The sequence below is a fragment of the Nilaparvata lugens genome, chromosome 11 (genome assembly GCF_014356525.2).
Source record: "Nilaparvata lugens isolate BPH chromosome 11, ASM1435652v1, whole genome shotgun sequence".
In the NCBI taxonomy this organism is placed as follows: domain Eukaryota; kingdom Metazoa; phylum Arthropoda; class Insecta; order Hemiptera; family Delphacidae; genus Nilaparvata; species Nilaparvata lugens.
This window is the reverse complement of record NC_052514.1, coordinates 20,702,234-20,727,606: the sequence shown is the minus strand read 5'-3', so window position 1 is coordinate 20,727,606 and position 25,373 is coordinate 20,702,234. Positions and strand designations below refer to the sequence as shown.

The following is a 25,373-nucleotide window of genomic DNA, read 5'->3' as shown; positions in this document are numbered from 1 at the left end:
ATCACTTCAACCTATGAACGAAATGAATCATGATACTATATTTGAACACTCAAGCTATTATTATCATCATCAGCAATATAAACAAATTGTCATCAAGTTTAAAGCTGCGTGCGAACATACAACCAACCAGTCCTCAACCTACAGGGAAGTTGGTTTATAAAGATTTCACTACTCGTATCCAAGAGATAGATAAGAAAATGAATCGATAAGCACGTCTAGAAATTCTTCTTCTACACGTTTTATCACTAACAATAATAGAGGAACTTTGCTTATGTCGAAATTGAACAGACATGAAAGAAGTTAAATGTTAACAAGCATTTTATGGAGGGAGTAATCTATTTTCGTTACTGAATCATAAAACTTTTGCGAAGTACGTGAATAAAAAATTATTCAAACTCTTTACAATTTCCTAATAGAATGGAATAATAAATTATTGTCTAAAAGCTTTGTGGAAAAATTGTGAAACTTTACCAAAAAAGCAGCTCTAGAATGTTTTGCTCAATTCATGATAGTGAAAATATAGGATTTATATTTATTAGAGCCGTGTTTATTCAAATAATTGAGCTATGGTTGCTATTCTAAAGAGTTTTATAGACCCACCTCTACAAAAATTATTTCATTAATCTTTTTTTGGAATCAATAATTTAAAACATCTCACCAAGAAGAACCCCCAATCAGGAGACACTTCTTTGTACCTGATCACATTAAAAAGGTCATGTTTATTATGATTTTTTATTGTAATATTGAATAATCAAAATAATAAGGAATTAATAACTGAACTGTATCCTAATCTTAAAAATTTATTTAAAAAGTCTAGACCACAAAAAAACAAAGATAAACTAAAGATTAATTTGATTATAATTTAGTTTGGTTTAATGTAATTTAGTAATAGTAACAACTAGTTTGGTTTGGTTAATATTTGAAACAAATATTATAATAAACATGCATTACATTAATTGGTGGATGTATAGATAATATAGATTTATGCTTGAGTTTTGAATGAGATCGGTTAATAGTGAGTTTACTATCCTTCCTCCATCTAAGGAAGTACCATCATCATTGAATTTGCATTATTGAATAAAAATAATGCAGCAAGTAGGTGGCCTTATAGTAGGTGTAGCTGAATGAAGACCTTGATAGATCTATGAATGCAGGTATTATCTGCACATTGTGACATTTCATGTAAGCGCGCGTGAAAGAGGAAGAAAAATAGAGAAAGATAAGAGTTAATCAGTAGCAAGACTAAGTAATCTTCATTTAAATAACCTTCAAATTCGCATTCACTTTGCTATGTTCAACAAAAATATAACGATAGAGATGAATTCTCAAAACCATCACATAAGTCTAAGTGCCAAATAGACTAAAAACATTCCAACACCATTGTTGTATACATTTATGTTCATATTTGAACACGATCTATGCACATGCATCACGTTTTATTCAATACACAAATAGTAGCCAACTCATGAGTGCTCTAATCTCAGCAAAAGCGATTGGATAGAGAAATCAAAATTTTAAAAATATGGTGATACAAATTGCAAGAATTTTTTCTTTTCTGACTAAAATTTAAAAAATATGGTGATTCAGTAATTCAGTATATTCAGTCCATGACCGGCAGTCGCCAGACAGACTTCGTCAAAATATAAAACAATCAAAACACAAATAACGAGAGATGGCCGCAGATAGGTTGTTTCGTGTGGCTCTGTAGATGGACTGCCATAGTAACTCATTAAACAATCTCAGATACAGATTGAGTGATACAGATTGCAAGAATTTTTTGTTTTTTTTTCTTTTCTGACTATTATTATTTATTGTATTTTTTGCTCTATCGAATAAAAAATGGATAAATAAAAAAATTAAGAAAATCAATCAAGTTAGGGAATTAAGAATGTATGCAGTATTATAAGCGATGATTCCATTCGTTAGTTGTAGTGCTGCTTTCTTCGAAAAAGACTATTCATCAATATTCACTACGCATTCATAGCCTACATGTTAATGAGGAAAATGAGAACAATCCAGGATAAAACAAGTTCGTGAATCATAATAATGAAAAGATTAGACCGATACATTATTCTTTGCAGAAATTATTCATACAAGTTCTGGATCTTAAGTAGTCTTTGTTTTACTATCCTTACTTTCTATTTTTCGAATCCGGATTTTGAATTATTGTAAATATAAGATTAAAAAATTGGTCGCACTCAAGAATAAAACATTGAAATCGAGCTTCCATGAGAATCATTAAATGATTAACTTTATATTACGTTAATTTGTTTAAAATTGAAGGACGCTATGGACATTTTAAAACAAAATTTTGATATAATAAAATAAGGAGTTTAGTCATGTATTTTTTAGTACGTCTAATGAACAGATTTAAAAAGTCTTAGAATAAAGTATGCATTATTTTACAAAACTGGGTCATTTGTAAATATTCTATAACAATAGTAAACACTGATAATATTAGATTTAAAATATTGGATTCTATAATAAATTGAAATGATTCTTTCCTATTCAAGTATTCTACTAATTCACGAAGAAAAAAAACCAGAATTCCATTCAAGAAAAAAACTTTGAATGGAAAGTTAGTTGTCAATTGGTAGCCTAATTGGGTAAAATCGCACCAAATTGAAGGTATATTTTCCGGGAAGGAATCCCCGAACTACCCTGTTGTGGAGGATGTTCTAAACCCCCACACCCCCTGGTCATCATCCAAAATTTAGGTACTTTCCAAGTCAATTTTATGATCCCGCCCTGATTTTTTTTTCTGGAAACGCCACTGGTCAGAGGACATGACGTCTTTTTGCGCTCATTATTAAATTAGGGTTGCTAGAATCTAGCGGTTGAATACCAGATTATGGCGACCCAGCTGGTGACTCACTCAGGTGACTTTCAGTTTTTTGAATGTGTTTTGATTTTTTGACGCAATCGATCCCACAATTGTGGGTAATAGATGAAGCTGAAGATATTAAAGGTATCCCCTGCCCGGAAGCAAACCTTGGTGTCTGAAAGTACTTTACATTCGGTCACCAATGGTCGCTCTCTTTCGACCCAGACTGGTGGTGGTCGAAAATGGTACCTGAATTTTTAGCTCGTTTTAGACTGGTGGCTGAAAAACGTTAGACTGGAGGCTACGGGCTAAAAGCGCAAGATATAGGCCAACTGAAAGTCTTGAGGTATTTTTTATCTTATCGATAATCAGATTGTTTGATATATTGTTGAGACTTCCCAACTATTTGTTGTCTTGCGGCATCACAATTGTGCAACAAAACAAAATAGGCTATTATAAAATTATATCATATTATTAGAATAAAATATATTTTCAATATACGCTTGAAATGGTTTAAACTGATTTTTATAAATACCCTTCATGTTAGACATGTAAATTCTCTCTACCTAACATTTTTTTATTGGGTTCTACAGGTTAGCAAACTATAATATTTATACTATAATAAATTGTTAGAAAAATAATCAAATTGACAACTTGATTAAACTAATACTAATACTTGCACAATATTTAGTATATTAATATAATGTACAATAATATTTGCATACTAATATTTACTATGCACAAAGCAATTGTTTGAAGTTTGTTGATTATAAAATAAATTAAAACAAAGATCAGCATCCTATAACCTACATTTGATTTTATCTGCCAAAATATTTTTAACCTATTTAAATATATTTAATTTTTTATCATTATACTTAGTAGGTTAGATACTTTAGATGTTTATTGATTTATAGTAATGCATTATTTCAAAATTTTGACTTATATGAATGAAAGATAGACGCTAGGCTATATAATTATTCAATTATATATTAAAATTGTTTCAATTTCAATGGAAGTTGAAAATTTAAACATGTCATAAACAAAAACTCCCATTGTTGACCATGTGCGCATTGTTGGAATCAAAAACAAAACTATAGTAAAATAGTTATTTTAAAATGTTTAAAATCTATAGTTTAATTTATTCTGGAAATAAATACTCATGTGAATCTAGAAAAATTAGCCTAACCATACCAAAGTGAAATGTTGCGCTGGATTGAAAGAGAATTGAATAGAAAATGGAATTGCCAATCAACAAAATCAAACAATCTATTCTTTGAATGGGTCAAAATGGATTACTCATCTTCAATAAAAATATCAGATAATATTAATAACTCTGAATTCAATGGCATTGAATATTTTTGTTTTCGAGTGGCCTTAGGCCTTGAAAAGTAACACATCTGGGAGCATGTAGGAAATACAGCCCTACAAGCAATTCTTATCAGATATTTAAGTTTAAAACTGATACAAATTTAACAAGCACAAGTTAAATGTCCATAACAATATAAAAACTAAGATAAATATTTGAATTTACCTTCTAAAAGCCTTTGGATAAGATGATCGACGTCTAAAGGTACGTCTGCCATGTTTACTGTCACACACAGACCGACGTCTACGGTTATGGTATACAGGTATAATGAATTTCGTTGGGAGCTTTCGCATTCGTTTTCACTAAAATCAGATTGATGTCCAATCCTATATTTTGGATTTACTCCATGAATTTATGAAAAATAGATTGAATAAAATAGAAATCATTCATACTGATAAAATCAAAATAATTTTATCAGAAGATAACTAAAATAATCCACAAAGTTTATCCAAGACTGACTGTGTTATTGGAACTAAAATGGGGAAAAACAATAAATTATATCATAGATAGTGAAGCTTTTCAATTATATATCTTTGAAAATGAAAATAATATATGAAGGTTTATTCCTTGAAGGCTTCTTATTATTATTTTATTTTTCAACAATGTTACATTGTAGATAGATGTTGGCAGAACTTCTTCAACGTGATACAGCGGTAAATTCAAGTGCTCGTACCTATTTAAAACTAGCCAACTATAGGCTATCTATTATGTCTGTACCTAGCTAATTAACTCACTTTATTTATTGTAGAAAATGATTTGATAATCCATCTCAAGTTCAGTTTATTATAAGATATTCGTATTTCACTATTCACAGCTTCATAGCAATCAATATTTTTAAACATAAAACTTGCAGAAAGATGAAGTAGATCAAAGATTTAAATATTACATTAGTGGACTGCTGGATTTTGTACACATTATTAAATAACAAGCTGGAAGGCTTAACTTCAATAAAACACTATTTCAGCATACTTTAAATCATAGGGTTAGTTTTAACTTTATTAACATTTTTTTCGAAGGTAGAAACTACGCAATTACATCATAACTGGGGAATATTTTGTGGGGTACTCTCTAGATCAGCTGGAACTTTATTTAAGGATATGCAGGATACTGAATAAACTATAATCAACTTGGAGCAATAAAGGCTATAAATTGAATTTCTTCAAAATAATAGATGGTAAAAAGTGAACTAACTTTGAAGAGCTATCTGTTAGTAATTTCTCTATCCCCTGCTATCTAGTACGTATGCACTAGACCACTCACTGCCTATACGAAAATAGCTCATACGGTAATTATTATCATTGCTACTCTCTCATACCTTATAAATATTTCTCGACTTACTTAGTACAATATAACGAAAATATGGCATTATAACGAAATATGGTTATAATGGTTCGGGGGGGGGGGGATTCATCCCCATATCCCGACCTGGATACGCCAAAGAATACATTACTTATAAAGACAGCTATAGGTACCGCATACCGTAGGCCTACTTGTGAATACCTTCTGAATAATATAGGTACGGTAGTACCTTTAGACCAGATCCACCAGTACGCAGTACCTAGATCCACCTAGAGACAAAATCCAACTATTGGAATGAAAATATTATAGACTGAATACTTAGGTACCTATGACTAGTGATTCATGTTGATAAAAAATTAAGTAATTTTGATATTAATGTTAAGTAGTAGAGCCTTTCGTTTAACCGCTACAAATTTTATATTCTATGGAATATTATTTAATAATTATTTACTAATAGAAATGAATGATAATATATAGGCTTTTCAATAATATTCTTAAACTTGGACCTATTATAGAAAAGTATTTAGGCCCATTAAAACAAGCTAGATTTATCTCGTTATGTAGATTCAGACAGTTGATCTAAATTGCTTTGATATAATCATATAAAGGGATATATTTGCTCAGTTTCATAACAATACTGATCATATAATTATAATAAACTCAGCCAGGATCAAGTTTTTTCAATGCATAGCTATTATAATGATAACTAATAAAAATGGTATCTCCTTCTCCTGGTAAACCTGTAGGATATAATATGAATTGTTATTGGACTCATCAACATTTCGTAAATCAACGCATTCAAATGTGTGTACGATATTACTGGTTGAAACTATATTGTCTCCATTGTCTGTTTCAGGTAATTTGAAAACTATGCTAGAACATTTGCAAAGGCTGTAATTGATAAGATATTTTGGGTGGGTCTTGTGAAAAATACAATACACATTCATGGTTGAAGTTTGTAGCTGTAACTACAACCATTTGAGTAACTACAGGGAACCAACTTCACTTCGGCTGTCAAGTGTTAATTCCAATTCAAATTTATATTTAAAAAAGCAGAGTTTTCGATTTTCAAGTTTACATAGAAGACAGCCCCACACAATTTTTCTTTTTGAATAGTCTAGATATAGAAAAATAATATTCATTGTCTTTATAGCACTCATTTTCAACTTACTATTATATTGATTCTTGGAAATTCCATCCTGAAGTTCCAGAATAAAAATTGATTGGATCTGTTGTAAAACAGGTTACTCTGAGAATTAGTGTGTTGCAGTAATCTCTTTTTACTCAACATGTAGATTATCTTCTTTCCATAAAAGACGACAGAATGCACTTATGCGCCGCCATGAGTTCAGTTTAGCTTAGGACTGTCCCAAGCCAAGACTTTAGCAAATCAAGATGATTATGTAGGACTGTCCCTCCCTGTGTTAAAAGCCCAAATATAGAGGGAGTTTGAGATTATCGTGCGTCCCCGTCGTTGACACCAACATGTACGGTGAATAATCTACTTGAATTATCCTCACTCTACCTTTTGATAAACTATATATTTGTAAAACAGAAGGTGTTCCACGATAAATGTTCGGATGGAATAATAAACATGTCCGTAAATTAGATGGACTGGAAGGTCGTGAACAAATTTAAACTTCATTTAAATTGGTATACATTTTTACCATTTACTAAATAATCATATTGACAACAAATATATCTTTACAATTTATATAATTATATTGCATATGTAATAAAATTTAAAACTTACACACTTTTAGTCAGTTTCATTTTTATTTTATTTATTTATCAATCGTAATATGTCTAATAGTATTAATAATTATGCACTTACGATTTTTTCATTATAATAATATAAACACTCTGTTCAAAAATTATTTACATATTTGATATACTGTAATAGTATCATTGATGATTAGGATAATAATAATTATCATAACAATAATATTTTATAAATTTTGCAATGAATTAAAATCTACTTAGATGATAAAAACGTTATCTTAAAATTGTAAATAGAAACATGATAAAATAATAGTGTTTACGCAGATTTTCTATTGGCATTAGCATATTATTAAATAAAAGGGCTACCATGATGGAAGTGTAAATAAATATTATTTTTTCCATAACAAAAATATCTCTAATCATAATTCATAATTGGGTTACAAGTTTTGAGCATTAATAGTGTGATGACAATGATAATATTAACATAATACGTTATAATGTTATAATACGTCATGTTTCTTTGAAATAAATACCATATATGAAAGTATTTGAGCAGGAAGTGAAGCAGTTATCTCTGTAGGTTGAAGGATAAAATCAAATTATGTTGAATACTGTTTTTCTTTTCAAGAAAGCATGTTGTTTTCTTTATGTTGTGGCTTATCTTAGCTATCATACCATGTTTTCTGAATATTATACTTATGATTTCAACATAAAATGTTATTATGGGATAGTAGAATTGCAATATTAACAGCATGAGTAGTATCACAATTGACCTGAAAAACTCAATGTCTTTTCATCCATGGCTTGATTCATATTCTTGCTCAAATACTGGTCCGAGATATACAATTATTCGCTTTCATTCTTTACGAATTAATATAATACTTTCAAGAAAATCATTGTAATACTGTCATATTTCAACAAATACTTAAGGTTTTAATAACCACTTAAAATTAAAAATAGGATGGTCTGCTGAATTTTAATTGCTCGATATTAATAGGATTCAACTCACTACACAATGAACACTATCATTCACTAGCATGAACTTTTCCTAAATACAGTACTGAATATGCATTTATACATTTTTGTCTGAACCATGAAGAAACAAGATGAAATGATTGGCGTAACTGAAACAAAGCTAAACTTTGTTCATGATACTCTCTAAAAGATTCTTGCAAAATTGTTGAAAAATATTATTTCTCTCTCCTATTATTGAGAAACTACTGAAAAAATTGACATATAGGGAATCAGGTCATAATGGAGGTTAGTAGGGGACATCATTCTATTCAGTTGAAAGAAAAACATATATGCCAAAATAGAAAAAATATTGTATCATTGGTTTTCTCAAAACAACTAATTTGTCATTAAAAGTATCCCTTTATCATTTAATTTACTTATTGAAATGTTATGATTCATTTGAATTTTCAGATTTGATACAGTACTAAATTGATTTGACTTTGCACCTATAGTAAATTTTATATTATTCATCTTATAGTAATTACTCCGATTTTATTGCTTTCACAAGTTAATGATTAATTTTATCATGATTTGACGCTTCAGATGAAGTATTTGAAGCATTTATAAAACATAGAATATGGATACTTTCAAACAGCAGAACTCTCAAGATATTCCGCTTTGTTTTGAATTACATTGTAATTAACTATTCCGAGGGAATTCTGTTACTTAGTATTACTGTAGAATCAAATGGCGGAGCAGTACTTTGAACGAGGAGGTCAACGGCCAAGCAGCGAAGGAACTCGGATTAGAATCTAGGAAGTAAGCATATAGTTCAAATCTGTAGTTACAGAAGCTTGGAGTTTGATTAAAATTTTACATGCATGAATTCTAAAATTCTAAACCATTATGCTATTTGGCAATCTCCAATCATTGTTCAAAAATATTCCATCGAATTTTCATTACTTACCATTATGTTGATAATAATATTTAACCAACAATATACTCAGAATTGGCTGATCTATACACATACAGTAATACATACTTATTCAATAATAATAAATCAAACTTGAAAGGGGTTTCAATAATTTTGGTGTTATATATTATAGTCTTACATTGTAAAGGGAATTTCCCTAAAATTAGAATGGTATTAACATAAATGCTTGAAGGATACTGATAGTACAGGCATTAGTTGATGATGTTATTAATAAAATCTATTATTTTAAAAGCGTTTAATATTTACAAGAGCACCTACGAAAAATACAATTATTCGTCTGAGAGCTGAAGTGAACTTGATTCATTGGTAAGAGAGGATTAAGTTATTCAGGGATGAAGATTCTTCAAATTCATTTTTTTTATTTAAGTTAAAGTTATAACTATCAGAATAAATAAAATGTAATATCAGACTGATTTTTTAAAAATCTTCTAGTAATGAATTATAAAAAACGTAATACGAAGATCCTGTTAATTTCAAAATTAAAGAAAATTTTGATTTACAATCATCGATAAGAAATGAACTACTTCAAACGAATTTCGAGTGAAAAAATTATCCGTATTATCCACGGAAATATCTGATGGGATATCTAGATTTAGTAATAATATCGTTATATTTATTAGAGAACATTTTAGCTTTACTAAAAATGTTTCTTTTCAGAATAGAAGAAGCATGAGAGAAGAAAGATTTCCTATCAATAAAAAAGTATCTTACCCAGTCTTCTTTTCAGATGAATCAATTATACAGTATTCACAGAATTGGCATGATTATAGCAAGTTTCATTTTGAGTTCAAGATCAACGTTTTCCAGCTCTATTCATAAATCTTTGTATTTTGGTGTTTTTTTTTTAAATAAAGTTCTCCATATCTAAAACATTCTTCCTTTTGTTTTAGCCTACAAGACAAGCTGTGTTCAAGAAAGCATCAGCTTAATAACATGCTAAAGGAAATTTATTGCATACATGAATAGATACTTCAAAATGACAAATAAGATAATAACGCACAACTTTTACAATCTTATTACTGGCACTAGAAGGTTCTATATATAGAATTTCTTTGTTTCTTTGTCCATTGGAAACTTTAAATTCATTCTAGATCATTTGAGAATGTATGCATATTAATATAGATGGAGTTCGCTCCTAACGGTATTATTATTAATTTATTCAGCTATTTGTAAATTATGAAAAAAATATTATATTAATATTTATGAATGAATAATCAAGTTTAACTTCAATTTTCAATAACTAAGAACCTGATAGGTGCTGAAAAGAACACAAATTGACTTCAAAGAAAACTAAAGAAGAAGAGAAACGGTTCTTTCACTTACTTAGATAATTTGTATTGTTAACGTTTAGTGTCTCTTGAAAAATTAATGATTTTTTCTCATAATTACTTGATGAAGTGATTGTCAAACTTTTTTCAATGGAACCTTCACCCTTTTCACATTTTGTTTCCCATTTGATGGAAGTATTGTTTTATCACAATTCAATTTAGTGAATGGGAACACAGTTATGCATACATTTAGTACACGTCATGCAACCTGCAACCGGCAACGTAAGTTCAAGTGCACCTACCATCATGAATAGAATCTTTGAAACAAATCCATATTAAAACTCAATTTTTCAACAAGAGAATCTCTCAATATGTTGGAATTATTCCTGCAATTCATTCTTCAAAAGTCCCCGAAATTTCTCAATGATTACGGTACTATAGTGTCTAAACACACAATTTTTGAAAAATTACGCTACATAGAAAACATATTTTCTCCCCACTGAACATGGTTCGATCAACTAATGTACAAAAACCAGACCTACTAAACATAGTAGTTCATATTAGGTAGATAATATCATTCTCAGCTAATATTTACATATTTTTAGTAATATACAATACTTGTTAATTATAGAAGAAACAAGGTGGTTGATGTTGTTATGATGTTAGTAGCAGGTTAAGAGAATCTCAAGTCTTTGTCATGAACAGCCAAAAATCAAAATTATCCATTAAAAAATAACCTAACATTAATAACAATAATACTCAAAAGAAAATATTTTAACAGTACATAAATATTTTTCAAAATTACAGTGTTTTCGGCTGAGCAAATATATAATATTCTTGGAGAAAAAAGTGATGCATGGCTGTGAATGTAGAGGTCAATTTGGTGAAAGAAGAAAATAAGTTGAGAAGATGTACTTTGAATGAAGACATTGTAAATATGGCAATCTTTAGAGCTAAAAATTTGCCAACTAGAAAACCTCTGGATTCGTTTTTGTGATGTTACGATCTTGGAAATAAGTTTCTGTGATGTTGAAATTAAGACGTGATGGTGTTTTTCGTGAAAATGAATCAAATCGACGAAAGCATAATGATGCTTCACAAAAGCCCACAATAAGATATGACATTTGTTCGAGTTATAAAAGAGTAAAAGAGTACCTTAGAGGAAATAGAATAAACGTGATCCACTCAAGAAGTGGAAGGAATGAAGAGGACTAGCAGAAAAAATATACATCGAAAAAAATATCATATAATTTTATGTATATAGAGATTTCATACACCATGAGGGATCACCGAAGGAATCTTCTTCATGGGAAGAAAATTTCTACACCTTCTAGACGATAAATCAACAATAAATTTGAAAAGAGGTATCACCATATAGAGCGGCTAGTCCCCTAGTCTTGGAGTTATCAGTTGTGTTCTGAAGATATAAACCATCTGCTACAAGTTTGAATTGGCTGACAATCTTAATTAGAAGCTAAAAGTTCAAATCACCTTCCATCCAAGGATCCAACAATAAATCCCACTCATAAAATCCCTTGTCATATTTTTTCATATAAAATCTGGTATTTAACACTCAACGTTTTAAAAAATTACTTGGCATCTAGACAATAGTCACCTTGAAACAAAGTTTGGTGGCAAACAACACTATTTACAATATATTCATTACTTCTACTGACTGAAACCATCTACAATATAGTATTACATGTTTTTTCATTATCACTACAATATTTCACACAATTTTTTGGGGTTTATCGACACAAGTACAGAGTAAAAGAGTCGCGGGGCAATGTCTCAGGTCACACACACGTGATCCGCGATCAATCAACCGAATCTATCCAATCGAACGGGATGGAAAGTAAAAGGTTGCCGAAGTGTATCAGTCTCGCTGATTATTAATATCGATTAAATTAGTTCACTATCGCTGGACTAAAGCGTATTCGAAGTGACAGAGGATGGCTGTCGCTAGCTGCCAGCAACTTCAATTTCTTCATCCGACAACTGATAATTTCGAATTATCTGCAATAAATAAGACAAAAATAGTAATTATTAATGATCGATCAGCAAATAACTAACACATCTTCAAGCTGAATTCATAGTCATTTGAAAAGCAAGTGGTATCTAAACTATTGAACATATTTTGTCATTTTTTAACCTTATATTTTTAACAAATATGCTTTGAATTGAAAAACTAAATTGCTGTTGAGGAGCCTACAAAGTTTCACAAGGCCCAATCTTACAGTTCATTGAATAATCTTTTTAGAGAATGGAGTGAACTACCAATGGATATTTTTCGAATTTGAGGATTGGAGAGGTAACATTTAGCTCTCAGGGGTCAAAAGATGGTATCACGAAAATGGATTTAATGCGCACATCTTGCTTACAATTCGTTTATCTCTGATAAGACTAGTTCAGGGTTTGCACAATAATATGTTCACAATAAAATCTAGTGAGTGAGAAATAATATTATAAAGCTCTAATCAATAACTAAAATCTTAAGGATAAAACTGCGACTTCACCGACTCGATCTATAAATTGAAATACTGTGCCTTGAATACTGGGTTTCAAAAAGAATTCTCTAATTCTAATACAAAATGTTTATTCTATGATACAAAAATATAAAAAATTATGACGCGTATTTCACGATAAATTTCAAAATTATACTATTACAATCAATATTGAAAACAACAGTTATTCAACTCATATAAGAATAATTATATAGTACCCTATTTTCAACCCTTTTTTGTATAAATTCTTATATTAAAAACAACAAGTTTCGGCTTTCAAGCCATTTCCAGTTTTTTCCAAAAAATCAAAATACTTTATTAGAAACTATGGAACAACTAATAACTGTAATTTAATTAGATTGATAATATTGTATTACTTATGTTCCAATGTCTATAAGTTTTGTATGCTTCATAAATCATATTGTACAATTATGTATTATCTTTTTTTAATCAAATTTATTGTTTTTATAAAGAAATGGTTTTCAAGCCCCATACAGGTTCCATAAGGGGGTAAGGTTAGCTATTCCAACGTGAATTTTTCAAAGTTTTTCCTTCAGTCATTGATTGCTTGCACTTCAACTTCAACATAAGTTAAAATGAAATAAAAACACAATAAGTTGTATTTTTTAGTAAGAAGGTTTCATTCATAAAAAACCCCAGAGTTTCAATACTCTCATGACATCATCTCCAGTTGGAGTTTGAGCTCGAGCTTTTTATTGTCTTTCATGAAAAAAATCTAGATGTATCTGACTACAGTCTCAATAATTTATTAGGTAGAACTTATTTTTTGTAGTTATGGGTTGATTGATGGTATGAACGTTGTTGAATGATATTCAAGACATCATCTCCAGTTGGAGGTTGAGCTTGAGATTTTATTGTCTTTCATGAAAAATTCTAAAACATATCTGTTTACTTAACAGGCTTCAATATTTATAAAATTAATAATTTTTTGTAGTGATGTGATGATTGCTAATATGAACGTTGTTAAAATTATTTGATTGGTGCTATGATTTGAACTGACCAATATTCCTCATACGGCCCTGACCCAGGTGGCAGGTACCCACTGAGGTTCGCGCTCCAGACTGTTGATCTCCCCCAGCAGCTGGTGATAGGCGCGCTCTGTGTCGTTGTTGATGATGATCATGTCGAAGAAGTGACCATACTTCTCTTCCATTTCACGAGCCTTTTCAATTATGTCTTTCAGCTCCTCCTCCTGTTTAAACATATTCATCATGTAACCAAATATTTCATCCCGAAAATACAAATTAACTGCATTGAATTTACAATTATTTCAGACATTCTTGAAATAGAATTCAAAATGAACCAGTGTATTAGTTTTTCTTTAAATTAAACAGAACACTTCAATAATTATTCCGATATCAAAAATTAAATGAAGTTAGTGTTTCCATTTTATGATATTTATTTCTCTCTGTCGATTAAATATAATTTGAACTGAATAAGTGTATTGATAATTTGATTGTATAGGAGAAGATTTTGTGGTATTTCTCCAATATTGAAAGAATAAGACGTTGATTAGTTCAATATTTGTTCAAAATCGATTTAAATTACAGAACCAGGTTAGATGGCAACACCTGCCACATCTACATCTTCAGCTGAACTGATGTTGATGTCAATAACATTCAACATCGGTTCAGCTGAAGATATGGCTGGTGGTGCCATGAAGCCTGGTTCTGTAATTTAAATAGATTTTGAACAAATATTGACCACATCAACGTCTTTTAAAGTGTATGAATTTTATCTTTTAATTAAGTGCACTTAGTGCGTTTAAAACCACTTCAGTGATCCGGGTATCGAAATCAAATGAAGCAAGACTTTTCTAATACCAAACAAACATTTTCTAATACCAGCCTAGTAAAAATTTACCAAGCATTTTCCGAAGAAATTTATATCGTGCCTACTACATTTTCACATACTAATGACATTTTTTCGAAATACTGTATTATTTACCGATTGGCATCCATGGGGTACCAGCAGGAAGGTTATGCTTTAATTTCAGGATTTGGTATTGATGAGCGCTCTTTCAAAAATAGAGCCTTCTTGAGGGTGTCCTCCTCAAAAATGTGTTGTAAACCCCTTTTTCGGAACAAACCTCCAATATTATTTTATTTTCATATATGCAGTGGAACAATTCGAATTTGATACGAATGTGAGTTAGGCCTACCTTATAGGCCTCGCCGTTCCTGATCCGCTTCTGCCTGAGTTTCTCGAGTGAGGGTGGAGCAACAAACACGACGTAGGGCTTCAGGTCAGAGCTGCGCAGAATCTTGAGCGACTGCGGATGCAGGTTGAGCACACAGATCTTGCCGGCGTTCACCACCGAGCGAATCGCATCGATCGACGTGCCATAGTAGGCTCGCTCGTACTCTCCGTGCTCCACGAACTTCCTCGACAGAATGTCCGCCTCGAACTGCGCTCGCGTGATGAAGTGGTAGTCCTGACCATCTACCTCGCCGTCCTTTTTCGCTCTACTCGTATCTGCAATTCAAGATTATTATTTTATTGAAGCATAATTTGACAACAATCTGTCACTTATTTACTTAAGTCACCCCTAGGGTCCGCCATTTTTAATCCAACTTTTTTTTAATGGGAAGGTGGTCATGATTTCGACACATAATTCTAAGATAAAATGAATAACGAAAACCGCACATCCATATCTCTAACCGTTTCAAAGTTATTTAAATTTGAAGATACTTATAAACCATACACAAATAAAATAAATTAGTACATTGAAAATCTAAAAAAAATTATTAACCTACTATCAAATTCAACTTTTTTAGGTTTTAGTAAACACTCACAGTAACATCTACCCACATATTATTTTAACACCATCAACATAATTTAATCCGTCAGTTTTTTTATGAACTCATTTATTTCTGTATGATTTAATAGTATTTTTAAATATGAATAACTTGGAAACGGTATGCGATATCGATGTGCGAAGGTTTGCGAATGGTTTTCGTCATTCATTCTCGAAAATGATATACCTTTCTAGGGTTAACATTGGTTTGCTATCCTTGTCTGTCATTGGACAAAGCAAATAACTCCATCCTTTCCTCGAGCTCAACCCCCTTAAAATCCAACATTTTCTCAAGATATTTATAGATATATAATGGCAAAACACGATACTTACGAGGAATGGCAGCAGCAAATCTCTCGGAGTCTTCCATTAACCTTTGGCGAAGTTCATGCCTTCCTATGTTGGGAGGGCCTATCAGCACAATCGGTCTCTTATGGTTTGCTCTCGGATAATAAAGAGCAACTTCCTCATACGTGAGGATCTCATCCACCTCATATTCTGCAGAAAGAAATTAAGATTGAATTCTACTCAAACTCACAAACTATAAAGAATTGAGTTACTAGGAAAAATCGAGAAATATTCCATATAAATCATAAATATTACCTTCCACTATACAGAGTAATACGAAGGTATGGGAACCCTTCAATAAGTTCGAGACTGCTGTAGATATAATATTGTAACTTTCAGGATAAGTTATTGGTCGAATACTCTATCTTTTTACGTACAACTGAATTTCAACCCCTCATAAGGGGGTGACTTGGGGGTTGTAACTCGAATATGTTAAATGTAAACAACCAATGTGTGGTACATCATTTTGAAGGCCTTTTTAGAACAAGAAAGATGGCATCGATAAAAATGTTCTATGATACTTGTACCCAAAATGGCGGCTGATTAAAGTTTTAGTTTTTAAAGAAATGATTGATCAAGTTCAATCAGCCGCCATTTTGGATACAAGTATCATAGAACATTTTTATTGATGTCATCTTTCTTGTTTTGGAAAGGCCTTTAAAATGATGTAGCCTACCACAGAATGGGTGTTTACATTTAAAAATATTCGAGTTACAACCCCCCAAGTCACCCCCTTATGAGGGGTTGAAGTTCAGTTGTACGTCAAAAGGTAGAGTATTCAACCAATAACGTGTTCTGAGAATTATAGTAGTATATCTACATCAGTCTCCATCTTATTCAAGGGTTCCCATTCATAAGACTCACTCTGTATATTTATATAATGTAAAAGACTGAATTTGTTTTGAAACGTTCATTGGAATAAGTCAATTTGCTAATAATAGATAGACTATGGTTTACTGCTAATTTGGGAGAAAAGGCCTAACTGTGCTATAACTTTGCGACTCTTTTTACATAAAAACATGAAAACTTGTATGTGTTGAAGAGAATAAAGTTTTTAATTTCAAAAAATTAATTTGAAAGTAAAGAAATATTTGATAGTGGTGAGGCCCATCGACGGCTCAAATGATATATTCAGGCGAAGAGGCACCTTCCCGCAAGGAACTCTCCACCAACAAAAAACTATACGAATTTATTTTTTAATTCCAAAGTGATTTTTTGTTTAGTTATTATCCAATTATTATCATCAAAATATAGATCTTTTTTCTATTTTGTCCATTTTCATTCAATTATTTATTCATATAATCGATACAATACAGTAGCAAACAAGAAGCAGACTTAAGCTTCCGAAGATTACAAAGCTTCTCGCTTCCTTATTTTGATGTATTATCCAAATGAGTAAAATTAAATAGAAATGGATTTTTAAACAAAAATTGATCAGTTTGGAATTGCAATGAAATCAATCATTACTATTACTCTACTGCTTCTAAATCTGAAAAGAAGATAATCGTGTACATGAATGAATTATCTTCATGTAAATAAATCTGACTACTTTATTTGCCAAACAATTTTATGCTGGTGCGCAAGTGAAAAATTAAAGCTCATTTAGCTAAGTCGTTTGAAAGCCAAATTGAAATAACTATGAGAGAATAGAAAGTTTGTCACATGCATGTGTGAGACACACTTCTGGCATGCAGTGCCTTGTGGTTATCATTTGTGGATTATCGAAACTTCCCACAAGCAGAACAACCCCTGTGCGTTCATGGAATATTTTTGAAACATTCACGTATTACGTCTATCACACTGAACCATGAAATGATGTCAAATGCATGTGTAACAAGAAATAGTTCAGAAAAATTTTACTCATTGCTGGTCTCTGGGAACGATATTTACTGTGTTGTTTCCACTGTTTCCACTTGAAACAATACATTAATTCTCCCATGTAGCTGAAAAATTGAATCCACAACACAATACAAAATAAAAAGTGATAACTTCAAACTGGCAGAGCTTCGGGGGGTGTTTCAAATCTATTTTGAAGAATATACTAATATACGTCGCACAATATACAATATTAATATTATAATATTGGAGCTCTTGTAATTCCATGCCCTTCGAATTTCCCTAAGCTAAGGAAAGCGGATTTCTAACTCACTTTCCTCTTGAAATCTTGATATAGTTATACAAAACTTGAAATTTTCTAAAATGATAAAATCCTATATTCCATGATATATTGAATTATTATATTATGATCTTTGATAATAGTAAGTCTATATTCTAAGCTTTAAATGCATCGTTAAATGGTCTTAAATGCAGCTCTTAATGTAATATCTAACAAGTAATGAATTTTCACATAATGACATTATGAGACACTGACTGATCAGTCATACCAATTAGCAATTGCAGTATTGAGGTTGATAAACCAGCTAACAGTTCTAACTGAATCTCAAGAAAAAGTATTTTTTTCACAATACTGTACTCGCATAATTAAAAGAATCAAATTGTAATACATTGCTTATTACTTGGATTGTACTATTCCATAAATTCTATTCATTTTTACTCATCAGAGAAAAAGTTACACAATCCTTATTCTTTCTGCATGAAAAAAATATTAGAAGAAATCTATTTTTGTATTTATTCATGTGATCCATCAAGCTATCGCTTTCAATTCGCCTTGAATATTATCTGCTATTTGTTCTATGCATGATTTCCTTATTATTATGAATCAGAAGATACTTGACTGTATTAAATTCGTCAGCCATCAATGTTTCAATTAAAGGAGGTTACAGCGTGATAACATCAGGTTACAGCCTACGCTTACATCCCTATAAATAAGCTACTGGTGAAGGAAAAAAATCCTTGGTATTCCTATAATAAATGTAGACCTAGAATGAGAAATCGGAATGCAGATCATTATAAGAGAGAAAGAATATATATTCTGTTAATTGTGAGATGAGTGAGTGAGAGCGCATACCATCAGCAGTGTTTGACGAATATATGGGATAACCACCATCATTATACGCAGAGTTATACGCCGACTTCTTCTTCTTCTTTTTTGTATTCTTCTTCGCACAGAGGAAAGCTCCACTGCCACTCTTTTTCGACTTCTCTCGATTAATTTTGTCGCCAGTGATTGATTGTTTAAATGATTCTCTCCTGAAAAATACAGAAATCTTTTTAGTTAAAGTCGCACCATAAAGAGGTGTAGATGGTGTACATCCTTTAGGTAATCTCATTTCAATATGAGTAAATAGGAATTTTCGCAAGATCCAAGCATTTTATAGGAATTGGGGTAACAATATTTAGCCAGATTCTACATAAAATATAGCGGTATAGTCTATAATAACATTCCAGAAGTAAGATGTCTAAGAGCATGAAAACATATTTTGAGAGGTTTATTATTTATTTATTTATATTAAGTTTTTAAAGTTCATGAAGACTGTACATTTCAATCAGATAAGAGTTCAATAAAATCAATTCTCTATGCAATATTATCCTTTTAATTGACTGCGTTCATCATAGCTACAGAAAGAAAGAAAGCAATAGTCGGTGAAGGCTGGGTTTGAAATGTTAGAATAATTCTCTACAGGTTTGGAATTGTCTACGGTGTTAGAATTGTCTACGGTGTTAGAATTGTCTATGGTGTTAGAATTGTCTACGGTGTTAGAATTGTCTACGGTGTTAGAATTGTCTACGGTGTTAGAATGTCTACGGTGTTAGAATTGTCTACGGTGTTAGAATTGTCTACGGTGTTAGAATTGTCTACGGTGTTAGAATTGTCTACGGTGTTAGAATTGTCTACGGTGTTAGAATAAATTGTCTACGGTGTTAGAATTGTCTACGGTGTTAGAATTGTCTACGTTTTAGAATTGTCTACGGTGTTAGAATTGTCTACGGTTTTAGAATTGTCTACGGTATTAGAATTGTATACGGTGTTAGAATTGTCTACGGTATTAGAATTGTCTACGGTATTAGAATTGTATACGGTGTTAGAATTGTCTACGGTGTTAGAATTGTCTACGGTGTTAGAATTGTTATGATGAGAATAATTTGATACTACTATGGATACACTACTGAAGTATAAATACAATTGTGAGGGTGATTACACAAAAACAGTAGGCTACTCCCGACCCGATACTGGAAGTATCTTCAGTGTGATTCATGTTATAAAATCAACCTGATTAAAATTGGTTTGAAATCCTTGTCTGTCATTAGACAAATCAGATAGCTCTATCCTTGTCTGTTTTTAGACAGAGCAGATAGTTCTATTCTTTTCCATCTTTGAACCGTTGCCAAATCATTTGTACGCTTTAAAAAATATAATTAACTAACAAAATATCTAAGCTCAATCATGGAAATGTATAATTATACCATAAAAAGATATATATAATTTCTTGATGAGTAGAATATAATGGAGATATAATTTATCATTATTAACAAGAACCAACAATTAGAATTAGATTAGACATAGTCGGTTACTTGAATCACAGCTATGTACTACAGAAGGCCGTGGAAACAGAAGACTGCCAACAATGCGCTCCTTTTCCTATTCTTCTTCCGTACTGTTACTTTGTCCTATACCGAATGCCTTTATACGCAAACTTTTTGAATAAAAAAACGTTATTGAAAAAGAAAATACAACGTTACATAAGTGAATCAATTCAATTTTATCAGAAACATTGAATGCCCTAAAGGTATTCTTGTATTAGGCATTAAAAATATTTTACAGATATTAAAAAAAAAAAGGACATACGAGGTGTGGCTGGAAAAAAACAGAATTGATGTTTCAAAAATGTTTATTTTCCATTATATAAAATTTGATGTTATCTCCTTTAATATTCTCTCCTCCTCGGTCTATACATCGCTCCATACGAATTTTCCACAATTCATAGCAATGCTTGAGATCAATTTCGGTGAGTCCATACATCACTTCCGTCGCTTTCCATTGGAGATTTCCAATGCATCGATTGGCGTTTGGTTTCCAAAGTAAAAAACCACGATTCATCACAAGTGATAACATTTTGTAAAAAGGTAGGATTACGTTCAATGATTTCTAGGATGTCAGAACAAATCATTCTTCAGCGTTCCTTATGTTCAATTGTGAGACACTTTGGAACAATTTTGCACACACTTTGTTCATGTTGAAACTACCATGAAGAATCTGCCTAACACTTTCCTTGTCAATTCCTGTCAACTCAGACATTGCACTGATTGTTAAACGGCGATTTTATCGAACAAGTTTACTGATTTTTTCAATGTTTGCATCAGTTTTTGCTGACAATGGTCAGCCAGTGCGAGCGTCATCACTTGTGAGTTCGCGGCCATCTTTAAATCGTTTGAACCGCCCAAACACTTGTGTTCGCGATAAACAATCATCGCCGTACACTTGTTGCAACATTACAAACGTTTCACTTGTAGATTTTCCAAGTTTGAAGAGAATTTGATGTTAGCACGCTGTTTTTTCTGTACATTCAACATTTTGCCGACGCACAGACAAAACGTCAACTACTTAGAACAGACGCCACGGGCAGATTGAGTGCAGGAGGCAGATAAAACTCGAGCAGTATGCGGAGCAAGAGTCACATGACAGACCAGGTGATTTTCAGCCTTATTGCACTCGTTTTATTGTTTCACATGTGCTAGTTCGGTTTCTTTCTAGCCACACCTCGTATATCCTTCCATGCTTTTCTTTTCACATATTTCTCGCATTAATTCGCCTATCTTTTCTACTGACTATATAATGTGAATTTCACTATAGATACTTCCCATTCATATTAGAAATTATTCTAATGTCCTACAACTATGGTTAAAGTGAAATAATTCTCGCATAAATTCGCCTATCTTTTTCACTAACTTTATAACGTGAATTTCACTATAAATACTTGTCATTAATGTTCGAAATATTAGTGTAATGTCTTATAACTATGGTTAGAGTGAATGAATGTATGTACTTGGTCAACACATACTGATGCTGGAACGACCGACTGGGAATGAGTCCAGCCAGGGTCTGGTCCTCCTCACCCTCGCGGAAGGCCTGCCACCAGTTGGGGTCATCCTGGCAGATGACGTGCAGCACGTCGCCCTTCTGGAAGGAGATGCCCAGCTCGCGGCACGGGATGTAGATGTCGTCCTCCGGGTCATAGTCGAAGTGCGCCTTCACGTGCATCAACGTGTCGCGCGGGTTACGCGTGTACGGCGACCTGACCAAAATCATTCATTTAAATTCTTCACATACTTCCCAATGTTGCATTTTAATCTCCGAGACAGACAAATATTCATATTCTAAATAGAGTGACTTGTGGCCATTTGCACAGTGCCGCTTTAAACAGAATCTCAGTTTAAACAGGATTATATCAATATAAGGGGTATTCACAAATAGTTGGATGAGATAGGCCTATTCGCTAACACCTGCTATTTGCTAAGTCTGTATTAACTCAATGCTATAGTGGTACATTAGAAAAAAAATAGCAGACGAGATAGCAGATAGCGCAGGTTTGAGTCCTCTAACTCTAGCTAACTCTGTTAAAACGGCGGTCATATTTGTTTTGGTCATATTTGGTAGCAAAAGTGAGGTTATAAACTTTGAGTTACACAAATTATCCGCTTGGACCGCTATTGCAGTTAGCTAATGGCAAGGTCTATAAATATACAGGTCATGACACTCGTGTTCCTTATGGAGCGGCCATTATGTGGGGTCTTTATGGCGGTACATTTGAAATTCCAAATCTGCTCACAACAAAATCATGCATTAAGCTTTTTAAAAACAATATTCTGGTTCAGATAATATGTAAATTCAGGTTTTCGATTTTTTAATAAAAAAATTTCAATAATAAATGGTTCGATATTTCATTTTTTCATTATTAAAAACTGTTCCTATTCTTGTAACTTGTTATGATTCATAAGGCATAGGTACAAAAGGCAAACCTCAAAAACAGTTTAAAGTTCCCAATCAATTGAATCTAAAAATACACAGTTCAGTTCCTAGTTGGAATCTAAATATTATTATTCTGTCGGAAGAATTTATTTTACAATTCAAAGCCAAGAAATATTCCTTGAACAATATAACAAAATAACACATCATGTTGTTCAATCTATAATGATCACAGCTGATAAATTTGAAAATTGGTGGGTACTAGAACCCCATAAAATGGTGATTTTGCAATGCATCACGGGATTGTGTCATGACCTGTATTATAGACCTTGGCTAATGGCAGATGATTTTAGATGGGGCGTTCACAATCCAGAGTTATCAAATAGCACTTTAGCTGACTAAACAACATTGTGAATAACCCTTATATGGTTACTCTACTATCTGCTAAGTCAATGCTGTAGTGGTACATTAAAAAAATATAACAGCTGATTCAAATAGCAAACAGCTCGACGAAGGGCCATATGCTAACACTACGTTTAACGCTAAACCACTTTTACTTGTAGATATGGTTGCATTTATCATAATGTGTTTCATACTGGGTTTGAACGAATAGCTGATAACGATCATGCCCTGTATGTAATACATTACCATAAATGCCACCATAAAAATGATAATGCGACCATAGAGCTACATATAAACCTAGTTTAGCGTTAAACGTAGATGGTAAATATAATGACCCTTAGCTGGATTTATGTAGCAAGGCTATCTAGGAGCGGTCTTTTCAAAGATAAATATCATGGTGGAAGTCAGCTACCATAATTTCAATATTTATCTGTATGCAGATGTGTGAACTCAAGTAGTTTTCTTCCTCACAGAATTAGTCATCATTGGACTACAATAACACTCCTCTCAAAGAAGGCAGGTTTTGTTCTATGTTTTACACATTTCGTTTAAGCTGTATCTAATCATATTTTTTGTTACAAAATTACATATTACTGTGTTGAAATACATTTCAGATCAAGTAGAAACATTTCAGTATGACTTAAACAAGGGTATTTCTGCCAACATCCATAAAGTAGATACAATTTAAAGGGGGAGGAACAGTTTTGAGGTGTGCCTGTTTGTCCTCTCCCACTCATTTTAATGAATTGTGTATAAGTGAATCAAGAAATAAAAATATGAATATTATTATTTTTACAAAAGTAATTTTTTTTCATTTTGATGAATAATTGTGTATAAGTGAATCAAGAAATAAAAATATGAATATTATTATTTTTACAAAAGAAGACTGACCGGGAGAGAAAAACTTGTACTATTTCTCTGCTAAATTTAGATTACATTTTGATAGTTCGAATATGGATAAAAGAGTTTAATAAACGAGGTTGGCCTAGCCGTAGCCCAGTGGATTGGACGCTGGCTTCTTAATTCAGAGGTCCCGGGTTATAGCCCCGACCCTGCAAAGCTATTTTCCTTACTTTCAGTTGAGAAATGTTTTGAGTTACCTGGTCTGCGCTGCAGGGACAATGAGGAAGGTGAGCGTGCCTGTCATGGTGGAAAGCAGGTCGCAAACCTCGTTGACAGTCTTCCCTCGCATTTCGAGGCCATTCACCTCCAGCACCTCATCTCCTTCGTGGAGCAGACCACTCTTCTCGGCCGCACCCCCTCGCACCACTCTTCCTATCATCACCGCCTCACCCTCGTTTCTCACTGTCGCACCCTGTTTATGACAACAAAAACTCGGTTAATAGCAGTTGAGATATTGAGAATTGGCACATCAATAAACATTTTTAATATGGTGAATTTTATAAGTCGAGTGAAGTTGTCAGGAAAAGTGCATTTTTGTTGATTAAATTAATGTTTTAGGAGAAAATGAGTAATGGACAAACTTTGTAGAACAATATATTGTGATTTGAGTCCCATTTACTAGAAGTTTCTATCATTGAGTGTAACCATGGCTATTACACGACCCAGTCGCGTCCCCAAAGGTGTAACAAGTGGTTGGGATATCCTGAGGTACTCTAGAATCAGAATATTTTGGTCTGTTTCCATCTTCACGAACCTGCTCACGAAAACCTTTTTTTTTGTGAGATAAGAATCCCTACTACTGTATAACAGAGCCTTGCTCTATTTTAGAACAACTGTGTACAAATAAATATTGCTATTCAAGGAGAAATGATTATTTCACTGAGTAAGTGAAATCTATAGAAGCTTCCTATCAGTGCCTTATTCCATTTTTCAATCAAAGCACCTGTATTTCATACAAAACTGATGTAAATTTGATTTTTATAGTTGGTAAATTTATGTTTATTACTCAAAATTGCAATGTGTTGACAAAGTGTGGATGAAAATTAACTGGTAACACATATTACATTGTGCACCCAAACTCTTTCTCATTGCTTATTATAGCCTAC

The 25,373-nt window shown here is 32.2% G+C and overlaps 2 protein-coding genes across 3 annotated transcripts in view; both read right to left on the bottom strand.

Annotated features, from left to right (window-relative positions):
• The window catches only part of LOC111061781 (serine/threonine-protein phosphatase PP1-beta catalytic subunit), a 31,094-nt gene extending 26,426 nt beyond the window's left edge, over positions 1-4,668 (bottom strand). The window contains exon 1 of the mRNA XM_039437833.1: positions 4,356-4,668. Within this exon, the coding sequence (XP_039293767.1) occupies positions 4,356-4,407 (52 nt within the window). The 5' untranslated portion in view covers positions 4,408-4,668. The remainder of the gene's footprint in view (positions 1-4,355) is intronic.
• Positions 4,669-8,304: 3,636 nt separating this feature from the next.
• LOC111062267 (MAGUK p55 subfamily member 5) overlaps positions 8,305-25,373 on the bottom strand; it is a 67,744-nt gene continuing 50,675 nt past the window's right edge. The window contains exons 7-13 of one of the 2 annotated variants that reach the window (XM_039437825.1): positions 24,465-24,679; positions 22,043-22,291; positions 19,066-19,247; positions 16,083-16,247; positions 15,114-15,427; positions 13,953-14,144; positions 8,305-12,443 (exon numbers count right to left, since the gene is read on the bottom strand). In XM_039437825.1, coding sequence (XP_039293759.1) covers positions 13,962-14,144; positions 15,114-15,427; positions 16,083-16,247; positions 19,066-19,247; positions 22,043-22,291; positions 24,465-24,679 — 1,308 coding nt within the window. In that variant the 3' untranslated portion in view covers positions 8,305-12,443; positions 13,953-13,961. The remainder of the gene's footprint in view (positions 12,444-13,952; positions 14,145-15,113; positions 15,428-16,082; positions 16,248-19,065; positions 19,248-22,042; positions 22,292-24,464; positions 24,680-25,373) is intronic. The other variant, XM_039437826.1, reaches the window with a different exon arrangement.